Source organism: Microtus oregoni, unplaced genomic scaffold (assembly GCF_018167655.1).
Source record: "Microtus oregoni isolate MIOR12 unplaced genomic scaffold, Mior012 000025F_ref0000491, whole genome shotgun sequence".
NCBI classification, from domain to species: Eukaryota; Metazoa; Chordata; class Mammalia; order Rodentia; family Cricetidae; genus Microtus; species Microtus oregoni.
In genome coordinates this window covers 15,411,948-15,436,634 of record NW_024543084.1, presented here as the reverse complement: position 1 = coordinate 15,436,634, position 24,687 = coordinate 15,411,948, and the positions used below count along the sequence as shown (strand labels likewise).

The following is a 24,687-nucleotide window of genomic DNA, read 5'->3' as shown; positions in this document are numbered from 1 at the left end:
TGATGAACTCCCTTTCCCCTTTTCCCCAGTAATACCCACCCCCATTGCTAGGCCCTCCTCTTTGAAGCCCTGGACCCCCTGCTGCTCCCTATGGTGGTAGAGCTCTCTCCCTCCCTCCCTTTACCAGGTAGCTGCTCAAAGTTCAGCCCTTTGGTGAGGTCTACCCCATGGGACTGTTAATAACTGCCCCAGAGGAGCTGTGGCTGTAGCTCAGCCAGTGAGATAAGAAGACTGACTCGGCTTGTATATAATGACCCACCCCTCTCTGGGGGGAGGACAAGAGCATCTGGAATCTATCCAGCCCCATCCATTGTACACTGCGCTAACTCTGTAGGCATTTATATACATCCGTATCTCTACAGCCTTCCAGCTCCCCATCTCCTGCCTCTCCTCATCTCTGTTTCCATGTATTTGCCTTGCATGTGTACGTGCATGTTTGTATGTGTGCAGACATGGGTATTGTTTCCCAGACACATGGACCACTTTTCAAAATAATTTGTTATTTGTGTGTGTGGTGTCTGGGTGCCACGGCCCAGGTGCAGAGTTCAGGGGATGCCTCTCAGGGGTGGGTTCTCCCTTCTACCATGGGCTCTAGAGACCAAACTCAGGCTATCAAGCCTACATGAGCACACTTCCACCTGAGCCATCCACCTCATGTTTGAAACAGAGCCTCTCCTTGGCTTTGAGAGCCTGCCCAGACGTCTAGACGGCAGGATTCCACTTGCCACTGCCACCTCAACGCTGGGATTACAAGCTTGGGTCGCCATGCCAGTAAGCGGTTTCTAGATTCGAACCTGAGCTTGCTGGCAAGGCAACGTTACAAAAGCTGCCGACTCTTCAGCCCGTCTCCCCCTCAACAGTCCGCATCCACACAAAATCGTGTAGTCTGTTTGCTTGTGGTAGCTGATTTGTTGATTACTTCACAGTTGAGTTTTGTTTTGTTGTTCTGCTTTTTTTTTTTTTTTAAGTCAGCTAATCCGTTCACTCACTGGCACCAGAAGTGATTTTGTAAAAAAACCAACCCTGTGCTCAAGGTCTCATGTTCTAGTGACAAGATTCACAAACAACAGAGGAATGGAGCCAAGCGTGTGCCTGCCAGTCAGACAAGGGTGCTAGGGAGCAGGAAAACCTGCTACCATTGTTTTGAGGCAGGGTCTGTCTTGTAGTTCAGGCTAATCTCACTACGCAGAGGAGGATGACCTGAACTCTCCTGCCTCTGCTTCCCTAGTACTGGGATTAAGGGTGTGTGCCACCATGCACGGTGATTTAAAATTATTCTTGAGAATTAATATACGATGTTTTTGCTACCACGGGTTGGTGTCCATGAAGAACATTTAAGTTTCATTAATTCCCTCACAGCTATATGGGGGAAGGGAGGCCCTACTGAGCTGCTCTGTTTTACACCAAACCAACATCCGAGCTAGTGATGGAGACCTTATGATTCCTATGGTCAAGGATCTGTTAGAGCCAGCAGCCGGGGTCACAGCAGGGGCTGGTCACCTCCCTCCCAGGGCCCTCCTCAGCAAGGTAAAATAATTCGGCAAAGCTATCAAGTCAGTAAAAAAGTTTTTATATTATACACACTCCCTGTGGGCAGGTCAGTGTCAGCCCCTGTAACCCCTACTGGGTCTGTCTTCCTTGGGGTCCTGGACCCCTGAGACCTTGTTCAGCTCCCCGTTGAGATTTGAGGCAGGCTAGGATTCGGGCCTGCACAAAGGGCTTTGCCACCAAGGGGTAGCCCTCTCTGCCCTGGGGCCAAGGTCCTGTCCACAGCCGTGTTTACTGAAGATCTCGCTGACGCACGGGGCGGGAGAAGAGGACGTTCCTCTTATCACTGCAGGTGTCATGGGCAAGGGCCGCCCTGTTCCTCCCTGTGAGGTCGCGGTGGACCTGCAACTCTGGCTTTGCTTGCTCAGTATGGGTAGGGCGACACCGCGATTAGCAGGACATAGACACTCTGGTGGCGCGGTGCCGCTGCACGTACGGTCATGCGGTAGAGGCCAGCGCGGGTGAGCGCCCGGCGGGTATAGATCGTTCCTTGTCCAGCACGCAACTGACGCAGAGCAAAGGGGCTTCGCGGGTCCTGCTCCAGCACCGTGAGCTCTGTACGGTTGGCAGGGACGCCGGCCTCGGAGAAGGCGGCCAGGCGCGCCACATCATGGTGGGAGCGCACGCCAAGGGGCAGCGGCAACAGGCGGTACTGTAGTGTGGACGGGCTGCTGGCACTGCAGTCCTGCGAGCAGCGGCGGAAGCAGGTCCTGCGGGTGTCAGAGACACGCTCATGTGACTGCCACCCAGCACTCCTCAACCCCGAATTCCTTGCCTACAGGTGCCACTATTAGCCTGTTTCAGAGATGAGCAAACAGACACCAGATAGGGCCGTCTCCCCTCTAGCATGTCCTCCCTCCTCTCCTTCCTGGTCCAAAGCCCAGGGTAGCTAGGAAGGCACACAGCAGTGGTAGAACTCAGCTGCTCAGGTCCACTCAGCGGTGCCCAGAGAGAGAAGCCTGGGGCTGAGCCACACATCTGGACTCCTAGCGTAGTAGAGGCTCAAAGGCACATGGTCAGCTTTGTAGGAGTCTCCTCCACTGCCTGCCTCATTTTCTCTCTGGAGGGTTTCATGCCTCACGAGTACAAGCCGTCTGACCCAAGTACTCAGGTCTTTGTGAACATAGTGAGCTGCGAGTCCCAGAGTCGGTGAGATTCCTCTAATTTCTATGTTTCGGGGTGCTTTCTCTCCGAGGTTATGTGTGTACAAGGGGAGGGTGCATTCTCTGTCCCGGAGAGCCACACCACACACGGCGCCCGGATCACCACGCACGGGGAGGCAAGCTCGTCCCCGCCTGGGTACAGGTTTGCCAGGTGTGCCAGCACTTTACACCCGCCCCTGCCCAGGATTCCTGGCAGGACAGCTAACCCTGGCCTTGGGAAGACTTCCTGGAGGTGGGGGGTCCAGGCAGAGGCAAGCTGTCGGAGAGGCCCTGGGAGCATGTGTGTGCCCCACCTCCTGTACTTTGCTAGTTAGGCCCTTTCTTACCCAGGGCTGGAGCCCTGCCGGTAAGCGGTCGGACAGGGTGTGTCCACACACTGGAAGCTGCCTCGGGTGTTGAAGCACATCTGGCCAGGCCCACACTCGATGCCATCTTCCTCACACTCGTTGATGTCTGCGCAGTAGGGTGCGGTGGGAGATAAGTCGATAGAACGTGGGAGCAGAGAGCAGAGGAAGCCCGGAGGCCCACGGAGTCGGAGACTAGCCTTCTGTGGGCGGAGCCCTGAGGATAGACCCCTTTCCCCACACTCTCATCTTCCCAGGGCCATGTCTTTACAGGGCATGGCTTGTAGGGACTTCCTGCTATCACGCTGGAGAACTTGGAAGGGTTGTGGCACTGGCCTCCCCTCTGGGTCTTTACCTGTGGCCATCTCTCCTGTCTACTCTCTGCATGGCAGAGGGCAAGGGTGAACAGGGAGGACCCCCCCTCCATAGGTCTGAGAAGCAGCTGGACCAGCCCCAGGCCTTGCGCATCCTGGAAGGTTCTTAGGCTAACATTAGAGGCCATTATAACACCCACCAGCAGTAGTACCACCCTCTTCCTGTCTCACTTCAACCATCAGAAAGGCAAGATTCAAAGACAGGAGGAAAATAGCCCAGGGACACATAGCACAGGTTGTGGAGGGGTGTGGACTAGCCCTGGCCGGCCGGCTCACCCTGGCAATTCTTCCCACTGGGGAGGAGGCGGTAGCCAGAGGGGCAGAGGCAATAGTAGCTGCCCTCTGTGTTTTGGCAGGCATGCTGGCACAGGCTCCTCACACGGCACTCGTCAAGGTCTGGTCCAGGTGGGGATAGAGCAGAAGTGCTGAGTCAGATTGCCAAGAGGCCAAGAGCTCTGAGACCCATCAGGGAAGGTCCCTGCTCCAGGCAACCCCTCCCCTGCCTGCCCCACCCAGGCCTGCTGCAGGAAGCCTCACCTCATCTCTATCACCTCCATCACCAAGGCAAGAGGAGGGATCATTCTCTTGAGAGTCCTGTCCCAGGCAGAGGCACAGGGCCCCTCTGTGCAGCTAGCCCCCCTTGCACAGTGTCCATAGACTGCACCCCTGCTCCTATACCCCTCTTCACATCCAAGAGAACATTCACTCCCCAAATCTCCCTCCCTCAAGGAGTGTTTTCTCAAAGTGCATTTTTCTCAGGCGTCTTTCTAGGAGGGGCCTCCCTCTGGGCAAAGCACCCCAAAGTCAAACAACCATGCCAGTCGCCCTCTTGGGATTGCTTTGGTCCATCAGTATAGACACAGCTCTGTCCCTCACTTGCAGCATTCCCCCCTCCACATCTCACTTTATCCATGAGTGCTGGGATTCTGAGTTTGCCCAGTTCCATGCCCAGCCTAGGAGCCCAGGCCCACCTTACCTGTACATACGCCATTCTGCCTTATGAAGCCAGCTGGGCACCAGGCCCGTCCCACACTGCTCAGGGCTCCAGAACCAGGCCGGAGGGAGACCCAGGCATGGTAGGAGCCACTGGGCCTGGGTATCCGAGACCGAAGCCAGGACACAAATGGGCTCCGGAGGCTGACAGTGGTGATATTTTGATTGTTTCGTTCCAATGGGGCGCAGGTCCTGTCATCCCGTAGGAGGATCTGGCCCAGCGGGCATAGGCATCGGTAGCTACCCTGGAGGTTGTGACACTGGTAGGCACAGGGTGGGGGCAGCTGTAGGCACTCATTGATGTCTGTGGAGGAGGCCAGGTGGGATGTGAGGGATAGGATGCTCTGTGGCTGCCTTTGCTTCAGCTGCCCCCATATATCTTTTTTTTTTTTTTTTTGAAACAGAGTCTTGCTCAGAATGCTTCTAAACTCATGATCCTCCTGCCTCTGTTTCCTGAGTGTTGAGATGAGAGGCATGTGCCTCTGTGCCTGGCTCCAGCTGCCCCTTCCTGCCATCTTCCCAGAATTCAATGCTTTGCACACTACACAGGTGTTTCCTTCACGCTGGCCTCCTTAGGATCCCTCTACTAGCATATCCTCTGACCCTAGGACTATAAATCAGGGGACACCTCCCCGCTCTGAGCACCCCAGGGCTGCAGTCAGGGACAAAATCACCTCCCAGCTCTGAGCACCCTAGGGGTGCAGTCAGGGGACACCTCCCAGCTCTGAGCACCCAGGGCTGCAATCAGGGGCCACCTCCCAGTTCTAGGCTCCCAGGGCTGCATTCAGGGGACACCTGCCAGCTCTGAGCATCACCCCAGGCTATAGAGTCCCACAGCCCTTAGTGACAGTCATCTGTTCTACCCCCTATGCCTGTCTGAGGTCCTGCCCTGTCTTCACCTCTTCCCCCTCTGGCATCCACAGATCTGGTGGCCTCAGTTGCTGCTTCAATCACTCCCAGACTCACCAGACCATAAATGCTCTTTGTCCTGAGCCAGGGCTGAGTGAGACACAGGATGCAGGGAGGGGCTGGCTGTCCCCTTACCTAGACAAGGAAGGCCATGGCCTTGTTGGCGGTACCCCCTGGGGCAGCTGCAGTAGTGGCCACCCGGAGTGTTCTCACAGAGTTGATTGTAGTGACACTCATCCAGCTGCTCCAGACATTCGTCCACATCTGGGGAGGCACAGTTATGGAAGCGGTTTGGCCCAGGGGCCTCCTCCAAGGGTGTACCCTCCCACTTCACAGCAAGGCTTCGTCTGTCCAATGTCTCATTTTTCTAATGGTGATTGTACAAGGCTGAATGCTTCCCATTCTGCCTGCAACCCAGGTCAGAAAGCAGCAGGCCTCAGCACCAGAGAGAGGAAGGGGCTTAAGATGTGGGTTCCAGCTGAGTTCTGAGTATTCTAGGCCCTGGTAGTCAACAGTCCTTTCTGATTCTCAAGCTCCTCGTGTGTAAGGGGTAAGAAGAGACCCTCTTCATGTCACGTTGGCAAGGGAGTCATGCGTGTGAAAGATTTAAGGACTCAAGGAAAGATTTAAGTACATAGGAAGAGATGGAGGGAGGAAGGAGGCGGGAGGGAAGAGGGACAGAGGAAAGAAAAGAGAGGAAGGGGCTGGGAGGGAGGGGGAAAGAATCTCTTAAGACCCAGAAACTTCCTGAAACTTAAAGATTCACAAATCTCTCCCTCGGGGCTCTATGAACAGTAATGGTTGCTAAAGAAGAGGAAGCCCAGGCTGGGATGGGCTCCATGAGTCACTATGTTCTTGCAAGTAGCCCCTCACCCTTCCTCCCAAAATCACTGGTTCACTATGCTAGACTTGAAGGAATTGTTCCTTTGTCTGATCTGAGATGAACAGATGTTTGATCAAGTCTGTCCAGGAAGACATCACACGACATGGATGAATCCAGCGCCTTGAAACCATGGAATGATAGAGGTCCCCCACCCAGGAGCAGCACGTGGATGTCAGGGTGCAGTCAGATGCACAGAGGCTGTCTGGAAGCTGTGCTGAGAAGGACTCAGACTGGGTAGGGGTCACAGGAAATGGCTTACCCCCTCCTTCATCAACTATAGGTGGGCAGGGGTCAAGAATGGAAAAGACAGGACTCCCGCTCTGGGCTTCTGCCAAGAGAGCGCTAGATGCCCTGAATCCCAGCGACACTCTCTGGGTTCTGGGAGTATGACCAGGCCCTGCCTCGTGTCCCGGTCACCTTCACAACCCTTTCCATCAGCAGTGACCCGGAAGCCAGGTCTACAGTCAGGGAGGCAGGTATAGGTTCCGAGCAGGTTCACACAGCGCTGCCCCTCCTGGCAGAGGTGGGCGTCTCCCACACACTCATCCACATCTGGGGGCAAAGCACACAAGGGGCCATGTGAGCATGCACCCTCCTGGATGCCATCCTTACACCCTGGCCTAAGCCACTGGTACAGCCTTGAACCTGGCATAAAGGTTCCCCCAGCCCGTAGTTGCAATGGAAGGCTGTAGACCGTGTCCCCGTGAAGCCGGGCTAGAAAGCCAAGGGAGACTTAGTGGGTCCAGGCCCAGCTGCTGGGAGTGAGAGGTGAGGGCGTGGTCAGTATCAGGACCTGTTGTTCAGTTACTACTCAGAAAATTAGAACAGGACTACCAAGACTTGAAGCTGCTGTGGAGAGACATTCTGGGCTTGAGTGTCCCATGTTTGTCCTGGGGGTCCTCACCATTCCACCACCTGACCGTCAGTATCTTCTGGAAAATGCTACCTCCATAGTATGCTCTTCCCTCTGGGGTCCGGCCCTGAGGAGATGGCTGCACCCTGGGCCACGACTGACTAGCGCTGTCCCTGGGTTGCTCACCTCTACAGTTCCTATGGTCCCAGGCCAGGAGAAGTGACCAGGGGCATTGTGACAGCTATGGGAGCAGGGGCTGGGACGGACACCCCCTTTCCCCCCACAAGCATTCATTCTTGTCTGGGGTGGAGACACAAGACCATGTTCACAGGCTCCCCTACCGGCTGACTGGGGCAGTTGTGTGCCCCAGGAGAGGCCAACTTTGTTCATAAGGCGCTGGGAAGGACTCACCCACACAAAATGCTCCCTGGGAGTTCAGCTCAAAGCCCTCAGGACAGCCAACCTCATTTTCTTCTGTAAGGCAAAAGGGGGTGACTCTAAGGGAATCAGTTTCCCAGGGCATCTTGGGCTTGCTCCTAGGGCTGGGACAGGCCATGACCCCTGGCTGGGAGCTCAACCCCAGGCTTGAACCGAACACGTGACACTAAGGCAGCTGGCTGGCTCCTGGCCCAGGTTTGTTAGAGGTGGTGGCAGTGGGACATGCCTGGTCTTGTAGATGTGCCCTGGGGGCTCTCGAGGGAGGCTAGGCAGAGATCCAGGCAAACTCAGGAGAAACCATTAGAGAAAAGTAGACTATTCAAGCTGGCGTGTGCAAAACTGTGCTCAGGGGAACCCAGCAGTCATGCGCAGAGGGTCGCTGGGGCCTTCTACAGCCACCAAGAGTGCAACTGTGCAGACAGTCATCCTCAGGCAGGGGGCCACTGGTGAGCAGTTAAGGCTCTGGGGTAAGCACCTTGACTGCTCCTCTAGAGCCCTGGGAATGAGCAGCGCTCTGCTCCGCTCAGTGTGGCTGGGAACCAGGGCATTCCCTCATGCCCACAGCTGGAAAATAGTGCCGACAGGATCTGAATCAGGGTGAACTTGGCCCCACAACCCTGCTCTCCCCAGCGCTCCTTGATCACTGGAAAACCTCTTATGACCTTAAGCAAGGATAAGGAACTTTGTTGTTGTTTTGTTTTTCAAGACAGGGTTTCTCTGTAGCTTTGGAGCCTGTCCTGTCACCAGCTCTGTAGACTAGGCTGGCCTTGAACTCACAGAGACCTACCAGCCTCTGCGTCACAAGAGCTGGGATTAAAGGCGTGCGTTACCACCGTTTGGTGATAAGGACATTTTAAAGCATCCCTTGTCTGTGACTACCTGGAATGCTCAGGTAGGTCACCAGAGGTTGCAACCAAGGGGCTTTTTGTGCAGGCACCTTCAGAGAAGGGAGTCGGGTGTCGGGTGTCGTCTAGGCTTGGAGTGTGGAATGCAACTCGGGTCTAGGCAAAGGCTTCAGAGGTCTAGGTAGGAGTGGCCTGAGGAGGGGAATAGTCCCTGCTAGAGTGGGAGGGCCCAGGCTGGAAAGGGCAGAGGAAGAGGTAAGCTGTTGCCTCAGGCATGCCGTTGTCCCCAGCCTGTGCTTAGTGTAAATGGCCATTTGAATTTGGGGCCCTGGCAGGTCTTAGCTGGTACGGTGGAGGTAGGGGTGGAGGTAGGATACTGGGGCCTCACCAGCTTGCAGGGCCGTGGTGAGCTGGAAGCGCAGGGCCTCTGCCTCGGGGTCGAAGGTCGAGCTGATAGATGAGGCCCGAAGGTGCTGCACCAGCTGGGGCTGGAGGCCCCGGGCCTCATCATACTGGATGCTATGATTGCAACGCAGAGAGGCTGGGAGGCCATCATGGAGGAAGCGTTGTGTGGAGCCCACGAACAGCTGGCCAGGCCCTGTCTGCACGTAGTGTTCCTGGAAATCCTGGGGGAGTGGGAAGTGGGAGTCCACTTTAGAGCAGCCAGGAAGTAGGGTGCTATATGGAGAGCACTGGGTAAGCCTTTGCTTCTTCCGCCAAGCAGCTGGCAGCCAGGGGCAGCACCATGCCTGTGATGTTCTTGTTAACGGAGTGAGTGGGAGGAATGCTCGCTTCTGAGAGACAGCTTCTACTTGAGACCTGTTGTAACCCGCTTCTGGGGTGTGAGGAAGGCAAGCGGGCCCATCTGTTCAGGGTGTCAGGATGGAGCAGCCCCGAGCTCATACCTGCACGTGCAGATGGGCATCGGCCAGGCTCTCCGGGATCATGCCATTGACCGTCACGTCCAGGAGCAGGAGTCCGTCAGGATCCAGGCCCCGAGCCACCTGGGTCATTGTGAGCAGCTCCCCTGCAAGCCATCCCCACCCAGTCTGAAGTCATCTCAGAAGCAGTCCTGGGCACTCTCAGGCCCTGCCTCTAGCCACCTCCGAGAAGACCATGCTCACCTGTAGAAAATTCCATGTGTGATTCCTGTTGGAAGCTGCCGCCTGTCAGGGAATAGCCATTCAAGGCCCTTCCGCTCTCTCTAGCCAGGGCCCAGTAGATGGGCGCAATGGTGACCACTAGCACCCGCATTAGAGGTCCTGGATACAGCAGAATGCAGAAGCCACGTTAGGGCTGGAGCCTAACAGATCCCTAACAGATTTCTGACAGATCCCTCTGTGGCTTCCCTTTGCTTCAGCAGGCGCAGCTTCTCCCTCCCTGCTCATGCTTAGTCTAGTGACTACCCATGCCAGTTTTTTTTTTTAGCAGATCCTGGGGGCCAGCAAAATCAAACATATACTTTATGGTGCAGATACAAGAGCAAATATAATAAAGAGATGCATGGGATGGGATGTTTAGGCAGATTCAGCAAATGCAGATGGGTGGTCCCATGGCTCCTGGGATGCTACAGGCTGTCACTACACATTGGTTGGGACAAGTAGATGATCAACCAAGTTTTGTGTGTTGTGGACAACTTCTGCTAGAACCCAGGAGAGGAAGAATGTTCTGAGCTCCTGACGGCCCTGGGCGTGGAGTCTGAGAACTTCATGTGACATCTGGACCTCTTTGGGCTAGGAGAGGTCACAGGCTGGGCCAGGGGAGCATTGCCCTTTAAGTTTCCTCAGGGTCAGGGACAGTGGCAGCAGGTGATGGGGTGACAGGAGGGAGTTAGATCCCTTGAGGGTGGGCAGGACCTTTCCAGCTACTCAGGACCTTTGTGCCACAAACCTCAAGCTCACTGGGCCTGGGCCTACACGTTTCTCCCTAGCTTCCGCAGCTGGAAGCAGTGGTCACACCTAGGCAGTCATCTTGCTTAACTTGGTTTCTGTTGACAATGCTTGAGAGTCTGGTCGTTAAGGGGCTGGAGAGAAATCTCCAGTCAAGAGCATTTGTTGTTCTTGCAGAGAATCTGGATTCAGCTCCCAGCACTCACATGGGGGTTCAAAATTGCCTGTAACTCCAGGCACCATCAGTATGCACATGGTTGTACACACAAATATGCGTGCAAAACATTTGTATATATAAAATAAAAATAAGTGACTCTAAAAAAGAAAGAAAGAAAGAAAAGAAAGGAAGAAAGGAAAGGGAGGAAGATGAAGAAAGAAAGAAAGAAAGAAAGAAAGAAAGAAAGAAAGAACGAACCAGACAGAACCAACATCTGAGGCACGGGTGGTTTCTGAAGAGCTGCTCCTACTCTTGGCTCAGCCTTTCTCTGCATTGGGTCCCCCAGAAGAGGACCTGGGTCTACTGTGTGAGACTCCTGGACTTTCTGCTCGGGACATCCTGCTTCCTAAATCTCAGAGCAAGTGCATGCCTCTTGCTTCTTAGATGATGGAATGTTGCACCTTTCCATCTGTCTGTCCCCTCCAGCTCATGTCTGTTGATCGTTTCTGGTGATTCTTCACTTTGCTACCAGCTTTGGGGGGGGGGGTAAAGCACCCTCCCCAAGTGTAAGTGGCATCCCCCGTCCTCCTCTGAGCTCCAATGCGATATTCTACTCATACCACGCTCTCCCTGTGTGACGTCACATGCAGAGGCTTTGTTTCATGATAGTGGCAGGGGGTGGGACCCTGGGGGCAGGAGATGGACTCAGCTCTTCAAGGCAGCCCTATCTCTGGGTACCAGACCTTGAAGAAGTCACCCTGTGGTTCTAGCATGTGTCCCAGGGCCTTCACATACCCACGCTTGCTGGCATGTGGCTGATGCTGCTCCAGATGGTAGGGAGCCCAGAACTGCCCTCCTGGTGCACACTGGTGTTGAGAGTAGCCATACCAAGTTCCTGACCATTGATAACCCCGATCAAGCTGCCGCGGCTGCCCCGGGGCTCCCCTGTGTGGCAGGACACAAACAAGAGTGACACATACTGTCTATTCGAGTCCTCCATGCAAAGGCATTGTTACCTTGCCACCATTCCCATTTCATCAAAGAAACCAAGGTTTACAAAGGACCTGTGACTTGTCCAAAGACACAGAGCTAATAGGTAATAGACTCAAGGCGTAGAAGATCTTGGCTCTAAAACAAAGGAGACAGCCTGGGGAGATGGCTCAGCTGGTTAAGTGCTTGTCATGCAAGCCTGCAGACCTGCGTTTCATCTCCAGAACCCACATAAAAATGCCCACCATGGTGGCATCCACTTGTAATCCTGGTGCCGGGGAGGCAGAGATGGCTCCCCGGGGGCTCACTGGCTGGCTCAGCCTAGTGGGCTCAGGGAAAGATCTGTAAGGTGGCCAGATCCTGGGAGTGACCCAAGCTGTCATGTGGCCTACATCTGTATCCACATACACATGTACCCCCTCCACATGCACCTGCACGCATGCTTACACACACACAAAACCAGGCAAGTTAGGTCCCTAGGTCGCATCAAATTGGTTTGTCTATAAAATGAGGAGGTGGGGCCGGGCGGTGGTGGCGCACGCCTTTAATCCCAGCACTCGGGAGGCAGAGGCAGGCGGATCTCTGTGAGTTCGAGACCAGCCTGGTCTACAAGAGCTAGTTCCAGGACAGGCTCCAAAACCACAGAGAAACCCTGTCTCGAAAAACCAAAAAAAAAAAAAAAAAAATGAGGAGGTGGGTTCACAGACACACAGAAGGCCTCTTGGTCTCAAAATTGCCAGGAGCTATGATAACAGGGGCTGGCATTCCATAGGAACAGGGCACCGTGCCAAGAACTAAGTACCATCACCAGGGCATCCTCATCCATCAGTGGTCCTGGCTCCAGCTGGCATGGGCCAGCTGCCCAAGGCTGCCAGGCAGTCCTATCAGATGCTCTCTTGCACAAATCCAACAAATGACACAGGCCCATGGGGCCCCTGCTTCCTCTGCCTAATGAACCAGCTGCCTCCTTTGGGCAGATGGCCTTCCAGGGGGCACCAGACAGAGGGAGCCTGGCTCTCTGCTCACCAGCTCTCAGGGGAAATTAACAAAGAAATAACACAGAACATTCCATGGCCAGGATCTTAAATGACCAGTCAGGAGCAGCTAACGCCAGTTCTAGGAAATGCAGCCCTCGGCTGGGGCTGATGCCCATCTGCAATGTTTCTCATCAATATCTGTTTCATAACAGGAGATGGGGAGGGAGCTGGCATCTGCAGGGAGGAAGATGAGAGCATGACCCAGATCCCTGGAGGCCAAGAAGCTTAGAGCACTGGAGTGGTGGCCACTTTTTAGGGGTCTCAGCAGCCTCTTGTCATTGTCATTTTCCCCCATCCCCACGACAGCTAGGGCTAGAACACGAACCTACGTCATTTCACCCATGGGACAGAAAGAATAAAGCAGCAGGGAGGAGAGTCAGGTTTGTAGTCAGGGGATCTCAAAAACTCTGAACTACAGAAGGGGCGGGAGAACTCAGTGCTTGCCCAGTGCTTCCAACTCCAAGACTGCAGAACTAAAACCGAACAAACAAATGAAACAACAGCAACAACAAACAAACAAAACAGGGGTTGGCGGGTGGTGGTGGTGGTACACATGCCTGTAATCCCAGCACTCGGGAGGCAGAGGCAGGAGGATCTCTGTGAGTTCGAGGCCAGCTTGGTCTACTGAGTTGGTTCCAGGACAGACTCCAAAGCAACACAGAGAAACCCTGTCTCGAAAAACCAACCAACCAACCAACCAACCAACCAAACAAACAAACAAAACAAAAAGCAACAAAACAAAACAGGGGCTGGGAGATGACTCAGTGTGTGAAGTCCTTGCTGCACAAGGGTGAGGGTCTGAGCTAGGATGCACTCCCACCAAAGCCTGGCATAACCACACATGCCTGTAACCCTAGTACTGCGGGGAGAAAGGGGGGCAGGAAAGGCAGATCCCTGGAGCATGATGGCCAGGCGACCTAGGTAACCAGTGAACACTGGGTCAGTGACAGACCCTGTCACAAAGGTTGGAGAGATGGCCACGTAGTTAAGAGCATGTACGGCTCCTCCAGAGGACCAGCATCCACACCAGGCAACTCACAGCCATCTGTGACTCCAGCTCCAAGGAATCCAACACCCTCTTCTGGCTTCTGCAGGCACATGGGACACATTGATTCACACAGGCACACACACATATACATAAATAAAAACAAAACCTTTTTAAAGGGTTGGAAAACAGGGAAGACACTCAGTGTTGACTCTGTTTCTTCATCTGCACACACACACACACACACATACACACACACACACACACACAGAGAGAGAGAGAGAGAGAGAGAGAGAGAGAGAGAGAGACTTCAAAATTCCTTTGTACAACAAAACTCCTTGAAGGAATTTAAACCAGGGAAAACCTGAAGTCCCCTATATGGAGAAGGTAGCTGCTGTGTGGATGTGGGAAGGGGAGGCTGAAGTTCCCCAAATGGAGAAGGTGGCCGCTGTGTGGATGTGGGTTGGGGGCAGTAAAGTCCCCCACATAGAGAGGGTATTTCTGTGTGGATGTGGGGTGGGGGAGGGGGTGAAGTTCCTCATATGGAGAGGGTGCTGCTGTGTGGGTGTGGGGCAGGAGGTGGTGAGGTAGGAAGGGACTGTTTGTTTCTCACAGCCAAGAGAAGTGTGGATGGAAACACCCTGTGCAATGAGTTGAAGCCAATAAAGATGTATCTCCATACAGATTATCATGGAATGTCATCCAAGACAGACAGACAAACAGGACAAGTTTTAAAGCTAGGCTATACATTTTTTTTTTTCAAGACAGGGTTTCTCTGTAGCTTTGGAGCCTGTCCTGGAACTCCCTTGGTAGACCAGGCTGGCCTCGAACTCACAGAGATCCACCTGTCTCTGCCTCCCAAGTGCTGGGATTACAGGCGTGCACCACCACCGCCCGGCCCCTAGGCTATACATTTTATAGGAAGCAAGAGTACATCAATTTACAAATAAAGAGAAACCAACAAAAAACTGGAGCCAGACTTGGTGGCTTGTGCCTGTACCAGCACTGGGAGGAAGCTGAGGCAGGAGGATTGCTACGAGATCTAGGGCCAGCCTGGGCTGCAGAGTGAGACAAAACTAACCCTAAACTAAATCACCAGAATTACCCGAGCATGGGGGAAAAGAGCCAACTCCACAAAATTGTCCTGTGACCTCGACCTATGTGCTGTGACATGCACCCACCCCCCAATACATAAAACATTTAAAAAGAATCTCCTAAGCACTTTCTGGTAAATGAATTGTGGGCAATAACTACTTTTCTGATTTCTGGCCTTTCTGTAATTAGCATATATGAGGAAAACAGCTACTTCCACTAAAGAGCTGCAATGGCTTGAGTCCTTCTCTCTGCCTTCTCTTCTACCTTCTGATGATCTAACCCTGGACCTCACTTAGAAATGGGGTCTTCACAGAGGACAGCACACGGCAATGAGGACATCAGGGTGAGCCCTGGTCCAGTATGCCTGGAGGCTTTGTAAAAAACAGGAAATTAGAGGCGGTGTTAGTCAGTGCTCTGTTGGCTATGACAGGACACCATGACCAAGGCAGTTCTAATAAAAGAAAGCATTTAATGGGGGCTCAATTACATTTTAGAGGCTTAGTTCGTGATTGTCATGGCAGGAAGCAGACAGACAAGGCACTGGAGCAATAGCTGAGAGCTTTACATCCTGATCCACAGGCATCTGGCATTCAAACACACGAGCCTACGGTGCTCACTCTCATTCAGATGCAGGGAGACAGCTACATGCCACTAAAAGCAGAGACTGGGCAATTCTTACAGCGGTCAAGGAACGCCAATCATAGCCAAAAGACACCAGAAGCTAAGGGCAGATTCTCCTGCATAAGCCCAGGCGGAAGCAGCCCTTCCAAGGCTCCAATCTTGCATCACCAACCCCTAAAACTGTGATCGTGTTTGTGAGTTAAGCCACAGTCTGTGGAACTCTGTTATGTCCACCTCAGGAACCAGCACAGAGACCATACACAGAGCTTTGTGGCTTGAACTGGGAGCTTGTCACCAGGAGAAGTTGGGACCAAGCTCTGAAAGGGAGGGAAGTTTTTCAGACCTGAAGTTCACTATTGAGCCAGCAATTTCCTCTGGGTGTCCAAGAACCATTGAGATATCTGGGTACATCTGTTAGCATCTTGTTCCTGTTTACAGATGAGGAAACTAGAGACTACATTTGCTTGACAAATGTCAACTCCCAATTTCTTAAGAGGTCCTGGCTGGAGAAGGGACCTATGGAGAGAGATTGTGACACTGGGTGGAGATAGATTGGAAATGTCTGCCTTGGGCAGGGGTTAGAGAAGGGTTCCATGGAGAAACAGATTTTGCCATTGCATAAAGATTAGATTGGTGAAGATTCTGATATTGTATGTGGTGATTGATTGGTGATGTCTGTGACAGGGTTAGAGAAGGGTCCTGTGGAAAGATACTATGATGTGTGTATGTGTGTGGAGATGGATTGGTGATGCCTGTCATTGACAGAAGAGACAATACAAACACACATAGCTGAGGTATTTCGTACAGAGGCAGACAATCCAGACACAATATTCTGTTTTGTTTTGTTTTGAGACAGGGTTTTTCCGTTGTAGTCCTGGCTGTCCTGGAATTCACTCTGTAGACCAGGCTGGCCTCAAACTCATAGAGATCCACCTACCTCTGCCTCCCGAGTGTTGGGATTAAAGGTGTTCACCACCACCGCCTACCCACCCCCTTTCAATATTAAAGTTTAACCTGACCCTAAGGAGAAGGGGCTGAATTAGGGATCTCTAGATGGCAGGGGTCAGTAGCATCCATGTGTGAGGCTTAGGGTGAGCACTGACTCACATATGTTCACACAAACTTCCTGAAGGCATTCTGAGTACTCTTGTTTGATTCTGCCCTCTTCATGGGGCCATGGGTATCCAAATGAAGAATGCGAGACAATGCCAAATATCCCAGAACAGCCAGACTCCCTGGCCAAGATGTAGTACATGCTTAGCCCTTCTGAGAGTCCATTTCCTCAGACAAGATGATCTATGCCGGTTTCCCAGCCAGTTCATCCTAGGTTTTAACTTAGTGGAGAACTGGGAAGCTTCTAAGCAGGACATATCCACCAGACTCTGCGGAGACCTAAGCAGGGAGACTCCTCACCTCTCACAGCCAGCAACGCCCGGGCTGTAGCAGAGCCCAGAGGGTTGTGCGCGACACACTCATATGCCCCAGCATCTCCAGCTTCTGCGTGCCCCAGCCATAGGCTCCCATCTGGCAGGGTCCTGAGCCTCTGGCCAGCCTGGAGCGGTTGACCTGCCCGGAGCCACTCGATTGTGGGCACAGGTTCTCCCGTGGCTTGGCACCGCAGCTCCACATCCTCTCCGGACCTCACTGTCAGGTCCCGAGGCTCCACCAGGAACACTGGGGCACCTGTGGGAGGAGGAGGGGGGGAAGGTTTAGAGCTTGGGATTGGCTCGCTGGGTAAGAACACTCACTGTGCAAGCATGAGGAACTGAGTTCAGATCCTCAACCCCAATTTTAATAAGCCAGGCGTGCCCTCCACCCATACTTATTCTCTACACTTTGATCAGCGCAAGGCTCTGTCACAAACGAGACATCTATATTGTTCCCACCCCTGCCCCAAGGCTCAGGGACGGTCACAGAAGACAGGGCAGAAAGCCTGTAAGAGCCAGAGGTCAGGGAGGACCAGAGCAAAGCTGCTCTGGATAGGACAGGACTGCCAAGGCCTCGCTCTCTCCGCAGCTGTGGCTGCTTGCATAGGACCAAACCAGCCAGCATTCTCATATAGACATGGATGGGCCTATGAACCCCGCTCCTGAGGAGCTGTTGGCAGCTGCTGGCTCTGGAGAGGAGGTTTCCTTTAAGGATGTGGCCCCAGGAGGTTGACTTCATTCCATCAGAGGGCCCCACCCCCAGCCCCAGCAGTTTGCCCAGCATAAATTGGACTCAGTTAACTTATTTTAAAAAAAAAAGAATACAAAGTTGGGAGTGAGTGGGGAAGGGAACCTTAGAGGAGTTAGCAAGCAGGAGGAGAGGGTGAACACACTCAAAACACACTGCATCAAATACAAGGGTTATGTTTAAAAAATGCTGATTCTAATTGTATATGCCTGTAACCCCCATGCCGTGGAGGGCAGAGACAGGAGGATTGCTGGGACTTGCTGGTCACCAGTCTAGTTCCAGTTTCAGTGACAGATCCTGTCTCAAGGATCAAGTAAGACCCCTGACCTTCTCCTCTGAATTTTGCATGCAAATTCACAGGTATGTGCACTTCCACAAACATATGTGCACACACATAATAACACACAAACATATAAATAAATAATACATATGATTATAATATATTGATAATATATAAATATTACCCCCCTCTCTGTCTGTCTCTCTCTCTCTCTCTCTCTCTCTCTCTCTCTCTCTCTCTATATATATATATATATATATATATATATATATATATAGTTTGTTTTTAGTCATTCAAGACAGGGTTTCTCTGTGTAGTCCTGGTTGACCTGGAACTCACTCTGCAGACCAGCCTGGTCTCAAACTCAGACATCTGCCTGCCTCTGTCTCCTAAGTACTGGGATTAAAGGCACACACCACCACCACCTGGCACACACAAATGACATCAGAGTGACGAGACAGCAGTCTCAGCATGTGTAGGCATAATCTGTGATGTTCCCATGATGACCATATGGTCATATTCTATGTGCTCGCTTTTTCACTTCAGTTAGACCACAGCCGCCCTCACACGCCATCCGGCATTCACTGTAGGGACTACATAGCATTCCACTGTTTACTGCTATTGTGATTTCTCTATATGGGGCCCCAATGGTAAAATATTTAGGTCACTTCCAATGATTTACAAACGTCTTCCCTGAGTCACCTGCCTTGAGGGCCCCTGAATGGGTGACCGTTTCCCCTCTGAAACAGGGGCTGATGGCTCCTATCTCCTCATAGACCCCATCACGGTGACTAAGGCAGAGTAGGAGGGAGGCGCCTGGCTCTGGTGAGGAAGGAGACGATTGATACCCTAATGCTGTGGGGGAAAGTGCAGAGAGGCCTCTGGTGCTGCTGCAAGCTTTGGGCCTGAGCAAACTGGCACCAGATGGTGGACCGTTCTCACTGTTGCGGAGGCCAGAGTTCCAAAATCAGCCTCTCGAGACTGAAGCCAATGTGTAATGGCTCTCCTAGCTGGCGGCTGTACCATGTCCTCCTATGCCTCAGCTGACCTCTGAATGTGGCTCTGCAGACATCTAGTACCCACCTGCCTCTCTTTTGTAAGAAGCCGTGACTCCTCTGCGGCCTGCTACAAAAGTCTAGGATGATTTCTTAGTCTGATCACTCTGTGCTCATCACAGGTAGATCTGCCTCGAGGAGCCCTGTCTCAGCTCTGCACTGCCAGTTCTACAAGAGCTGAGCCTGTGTGTGCTGTGACCTCGTGACTCGGCTCTGGCACTTGTCCCAATAGAGACACAGGTGTGCTCCCGGTGACCCGGATGGGACTCTCCTTACTGAGCTCCTCAAAATCCCCCAACCTGGAAAGATCCTCTAGGGGACCAGAGCAAGGATGGGCACATAGTGGTAAACCGTACAGCCACATAAAGGGAGAGATTCCAACACTATAGGCTGCAGGGAACCAGGGGTCGGCTTGGCCTAGCTGCCTTGGGAGGCAGGGTCATAGGTTTTTCAGATTAGTCCATGGCTCCTTTGGCACAACGTGCCCTCCAGTTCCTAAGAGACCAATGTGCTCCCTCAGGCAGCGATGCTTTCAGGCCACTTTGTGGTTCTCTGTATGTTCCCTTACAAGTCAAGGAAACATGGAAGCTTGAGAGGACCATCGGTCTTAGACATTAACCTTGTGTACCCGGTATGACTTGCAAACTTCATTGTATCCTGGCAACTGAAACTGTATCGATCCTGGCAGTTGTCATTATAGTCTGTTTCTAATTAAGGTATAAAAATCTGATTGCTCTCAGTAACATTGTCACAGCCTCTGTTAAGCTATGGCCTCTCCAACCTGCCTGATTTAATCCCTAAGAGATGACTTTGGCCCAGGAAGCAAGCGTGGGTGCTTACAATGGACGGTGTCACAATGTTGTGTGAAGGAGTTTGGACCTGTGACGCGATCCCAGTTAGAGCTTCTCTCTGGTTTTGGTGGAACTGGAGGTGGAGCCCTGGGCCACAGACACACTAGACATGGGCTCTTCAACCAAGCCTGCCCCAGCACAGGGATTTTATACAAGGACTGGGGAGATGGTTCATACACAGAAAATAAAAAATTTAAGTCTTAGCCAGGTGGTGGAGGCACATGCCTTTAATCCCAGCACTCAGGAGGCAGAGGCAGGTGGATCTCTGTGAGTTCGAGACCAGCCTGGTCTACTAGAGCTAGTTCCAGGCCAGGCTCTAAAACTACAGCGAAACCCTGTCAAAAAAACAACAACAACAAAACAGAAAAAAATTAAGTCTTAAAAATGAAAACCAAGCAAGGGGGAAAATATCATGCAGCCATGGCTAAGCAAAGTGCCCCCCTCCACAAAGTACAAAGCTTCAACAGAATGGACAAAATGAGTTCAGGGCCTAAGAAACTAGCCAAAGACCCATAATACGCAAAAAAGCTTCTGGAACTTTGGCTGAGAACAGTGGCAGCCTGCAGCCTTTTGCCCAGAGCCCTGCTCGGCCTGCTCCACATGGCAGCCCCGCTGGCTACCATGAAAACGCTTAGATTTCTATCACCAGGGCCTGGTTGCATTTTCAGCACAGGGAAACACATCCAGAGGCTGAGGTGTGTAGGGTGAGACCGTAGAGCCTGCCAGAAATTTAACAAGGGAAGGGAGTGTGAAGAGGCCTGGGCTGGCTGTTTCTTTACATCCTAGGTGGGGGTGAAAGATGCAGGCAGAGGAAGACCATGATCATAATGTCTGGTTGAAGAAGTTTGGCGAGCAGATGAGGGAGGGGGACTTGATCGGGGGAGGGGGAGGGAAATGGGAGGCGGTGGTGGGGAGGAGGCAGAAATCCTTAATAAATAAATAAATTAAAAAAAAAAAAGAAGTTTGGCGATGGCCACTTTCGGATCTTTGGCCAGTGAGTCACACACCTGTGCTTCCCCCTGTGTGGGCCGGCTGTCATTACTGCTTCAGGCTGAGCATTTCCTGGTTCCTGATTGAGCCTGGGAGTTTCCACCGCTGCTGGGACCAAATGTGGCATGCAGCAAGATAAAGGACGGGGTCTCCCGCCAGCCTCCCTCCTCCACAGGGAAGGAAGACACAGGATCACTGTCTGGCTTGCTGTGGCCTCTGCAGACACCCCAGAACGCTGAGAAGGCTCAGCATTGTGGGGGAGTCTGAGGCTTCTTGATTCCCAGCAGGGCTCCCACTAACAGCATGGGGAGAAGGCTCTCTCCTGAGGAAGTGGGAACAGTTTGTCCCCTCATCAGTCTGAGGAACCTGTGGAACGATGATGGTCTCCTAAGGGTGTGGGGGAAGCGTAGGCAGCGCTCTGTCTACACACTGCTTAGGTGTACACAGTGATTATTACCACAGTAACTGAAGCACGGTGACTGTCCTAGCAATTAAGCTTCCTGCCTCGCCATTTGTCCCTTCTTCCGTTTTAAAATTTTGACTTAAATTACATTTACTTATTTAGGGGCTGGGAAGATGGCTCAGTGGTCCAGACTGCATACTGTTCTGGCAAAGGACTGAATTTGATTCCCAGAATCTATGTCAGGTGACTCATAACCGCTTCCAGCTCTGGCCTCTGTGGGCCCCTGCACTCATACGAGCGTGTGCGCATACACACACACACACACACACACACACAGAGTTTAAATTTTTAAATCTTTTTTTTGTATGTTGTGTGGTGGTTGTGTGCATATGTTGTGTGGATGGTGCATGTGCATATGCTGTGTGTGTTGTGTGTGTCTAGACACACATGTTCTACACATGTGGAGGTGAGAGGATAACTTCTGGGATTGGTTTTCTCTTCCACCACATGGGTCCCAGGGACTGAACTCAGGCTGTCATTCTTGGGGGTAAACTCGCCTTCACCCCTTGAGCCATCTCATCAGCCCTGCTATTCTTTCCTTTAGCCAGAGAGCAGGGGCTTTTGCTGGGCTTCCTATCATTTTTTGTGAGGTCCTAGCTATATTTCCAGATGTTGGCTCAGCCTCATCCAGCAGGTCAGAGGAGATTTACACTTCCTGATCCTCGGGCCCTGGGAGCCTTGGTCTCCCTTCCCTTCTCCTTCAGTTTTTTTCTGCTGTCTTCTGAGATTCTGGGCTTCTGACTGTCCTTAGCAAGTGGGGGAGGCACACAGCTTAGAGGCTTTGTTTGTGACCAGATCCACCTCACCAGTGACAAAAGCCCCTAGCAAACTCAGGATAAAGAGACCCCCAGTGGGACAGACAGATGTTCACATCGGACAGAGAGAGACTGAGTCAGGTAGAGTGGGTGAGGAAGGGTGATTCTCTAGGGCGACCGATCAGTGCCACAAGCAGGGCAAAGAAACCAAAGTGTGGACAGGAAAGGAGGAAGAGAAAAAGAAAGAAAAGAAGAAACAGACTCTGTTTATACATGACATATAAAAGTGCCCTTGTAATGTGGGAGTCCCCTCTGTGTGCTGTGATTGCCATTAATGAATAAAACTGCTTTGGACCTATAGCAAGGCAGAACTTAGGTGGGCAGGGAAAGCTAGTATGAATGCTGGGAGAAAGAAGGACGAAGTCAGAGAGAAGCCATGGATCCGCCGCCTGAGACAGATGCTGGGAACTTTAGCTGTTAAGCCACAGCCACGTGGTGATATACAGAATAATAGAGGTGGGTTAGTTTAGGATATGAATTTAGCCAGAAATAAGCTTAAGCTATTGGCCAAACAGTATTGCAAATAATATGGTTTTCTGAGTGGTTATTTCATGGCTGAGCAGCTGGGACAAACAAGCGACCCTTCCCCCAACACCTATGTGTGGTAAACCCTATGAAATAGATAGGAAATTCATCAAAACTAAAAACTAAGCTAGTGAGGCCACAAGGCATAAGATCAAGATAAAAAAAAAAAAACCCTAGGGTGGGCTGACAAGGTGGTGAGGCAGGTAAAAACACTTGCCACATAAGCCTGACTTTCTGAGAGCCAAGTCTTAGAACCCATGAGAAAGCCTGCATCTGCAGATCCAGCACTTCTGTGGCCCAGTCAGCCTGGAGCTTACAGCATTCCACAAAGAAGACAGAAAGAGAACCAACTCCCCAAAACTGTCCTCGGACTTCCATGTGTGTGATGGTGGAGATGATGATGGTGGAGATGGGGATGATGATGATGGTGATGGTGGAGATGGTGGTGATGGTGGTGGTGATGGTGGTGGAGATGGGGATGATGATGGTGATGGTGGAGATGATGATGATGGTGGAGATGATGATGGGGATGGTGGAGATGATGATGATGGTGGAGATGATGATGATGGAGATGGTGGAGATGATGATGATGGAGATGGGGATGATGATGATGACGGTGGAGATGATGATGGTGGAGATGATGATGAGGATGGGGATGGTGATGGTGGAGATGGTGGAGATGATGATGATGGAGATGGGGATGATGATGATGACGGTGGAGATGATGATGGTGGAGATGATGATGGTGGAGATGATGATGGTGGAGATGGTGGAGATGATGATGAGGATGGGGATGGTGATGGTGGAGATGGTGGAGATGATGATGAGGATGGGGATGGTGGAGATGATGATGATGGAGATGGTGATGATGATGATGATGGAGATGGTGATGATGGTGGAGATGGTGGAGATGATGATGATGGAGATGGTGATGATGATGATGATGGTAGAGATGATGATGAGGATGGGGATGGTGATGGTGGAGATGGTGGAGATGATGATGAGGATGATGATGATAGTGATGATGAGCTAGGGATGTAACTCAGTTGGTAGAGGGCTTGCTTAGAATGCATGAAGCCCTGAGTTCACTCCCTATAACTGAATAAATTATGGTGGGGCATGCCTGAAACTCTTGCACTCTGAGATGGAAGCAGGAGGATTGTGAGTTCAAGATCCTGTGACACCCCCACCCCCAAAGCATTTGTACTTCTATGAACTAGCAACAAAAAACTCCTAAATCAAGCAATTTTAGGCAAAATAAGAAAATACTTAGTCTCTCTTAGAGTCTTTGCTGTCTAGGTTCTCTGGGTTGTGGACTGTAGGATGGCTATTCTTTGCTTTATGTCTAAAGCCACTTATGAGTAAACTGGGAGCTTGGGGCGGGGGGGGGATGAAAGGGGAGAGGGGAGGAAGGAGAATGGGGAAAGTGTATCGCTCAATTAAAAACAAATAAAATAAAGTTAAAAAATAAACAACAACAAAAAAGAAAATACTTAGTAATCAGTTTAGCAAAGCAAATATTGTGGCCTGCTCTGAAGTCTGATGTGTTCTGAGAGAAACTCAGGGTCTACAGGAAAATACTAGACCCTTACTTCATTTAAAAATGAGCTCAGATGGGTGGTGTACACCTTTAATCCCAGAACTTGAGAGTCAGAAGCAGGAGGATCTCTGTGAGTTTGAGACCGGCCTGATCTACAAGAGCTAGTTCCAGGACAGGCTTCAAAACCACAGAGAAACCCTGTCTTGAATCCCCCCCCCCCAGAAAAAAGAGCTCAAAATGGATCATAGAGCCCATGTAAGAACCAGAGCTGGGAAAACTGTAGGGGTGTGTGTGTGTGTGTGTGTGTGTGTGTGTGTGCGCACGCGCACACGTGTGTGGTGTGCATGGTGCATGCGTGTGCTTGGCGAGGTCAGCCTCAGGTGCTGGCCACCTTGTTTCTTCCTTGACCTGGAGCCCATCAGTTAGGTCGATCTGATTGTCCAGCAGCTCCTCGGGATCCACTTCCTGTCACTGCCCAGTACTGGGACTATGTGCGCCATCATACAGAACTTTAACATTCTGTTTTTATAATTACTTATTCATGTCTGCCATGGCGTGAGTGAGGGGGCCAGAAGACAACTGTTGGAGACAGTTCTCAGTGTGTACTGTGTGATTCCACAGACTGAATTGAGGGGGTTGGGCTCAGCAACAAGCACTCCGACCTGCCAAGTCATCTCACCAGGCCCACACTGTTTACATGTGAGCTCTGGGCATTGAATTTGGGTTTTTGTATCTACAGGGCAAGCATTGCATCATTTCTCCAGCCCCAAGGACTTAAAAAAAAAAGACATAACACTAAATATATAATCCAAAAAGTACAAAATGAGTTAAGTATGGACTTCCTTAAATTTACACTTTAGCCTGTCTTT

At 51.8% G+C, this 24,687-nt stretch overlaps 1 protein-coding gene across 1 annotated transcript in view; it reads right to left on the bottom strand.

The window, feature by feature from the left end:
• Window positions 1-1,566: 1,566 nt before the first annotated feature.
• The window catches only part of Hmcn2 (hemicentin 2), a 154,078-nt gene continuing 130,957 nt past the window's right edge, over window positions 1,567-24,687 (bottom strand). The window contains 14 exon segments of the mRNA XM_041674639.1: window positions 1,567-2,258; window positions 3,038-3,164; window positions 3,706-3,825; window positions 4,406-4,726; window positions 5,467-5,595; window positions 6,632-6,766; window positions 7,254-7,283; window positions 7,286-7,362; window positions 7,475-7,541; window positions 8,739-8,976; window positions 9,256-9,377; window positions 9,475-9,612; window positions 11,192-11,341; window positions 16,538-16,807. Of these exon segments, the coding sequence (XP_041530573.1) occupies window positions 1,913-2,258; window positions 3,038-3,164; window positions 3,706-3,825; window positions 4,406-4,726; window positions 5,467-5,595; window positions 6,632-6,766; window positions 7,254-7,283; window positions 7,286-7,362; window positions 7,475-7,541; window positions 8,739-8,976; window positions 9,256-9,377; window positions 9,475-9,612; window positions 11,192-11,341; window positions 16,538-16,807 (2,270 nt within the window). The 3' untranslated portion in view covers window positions 1,567-1,912.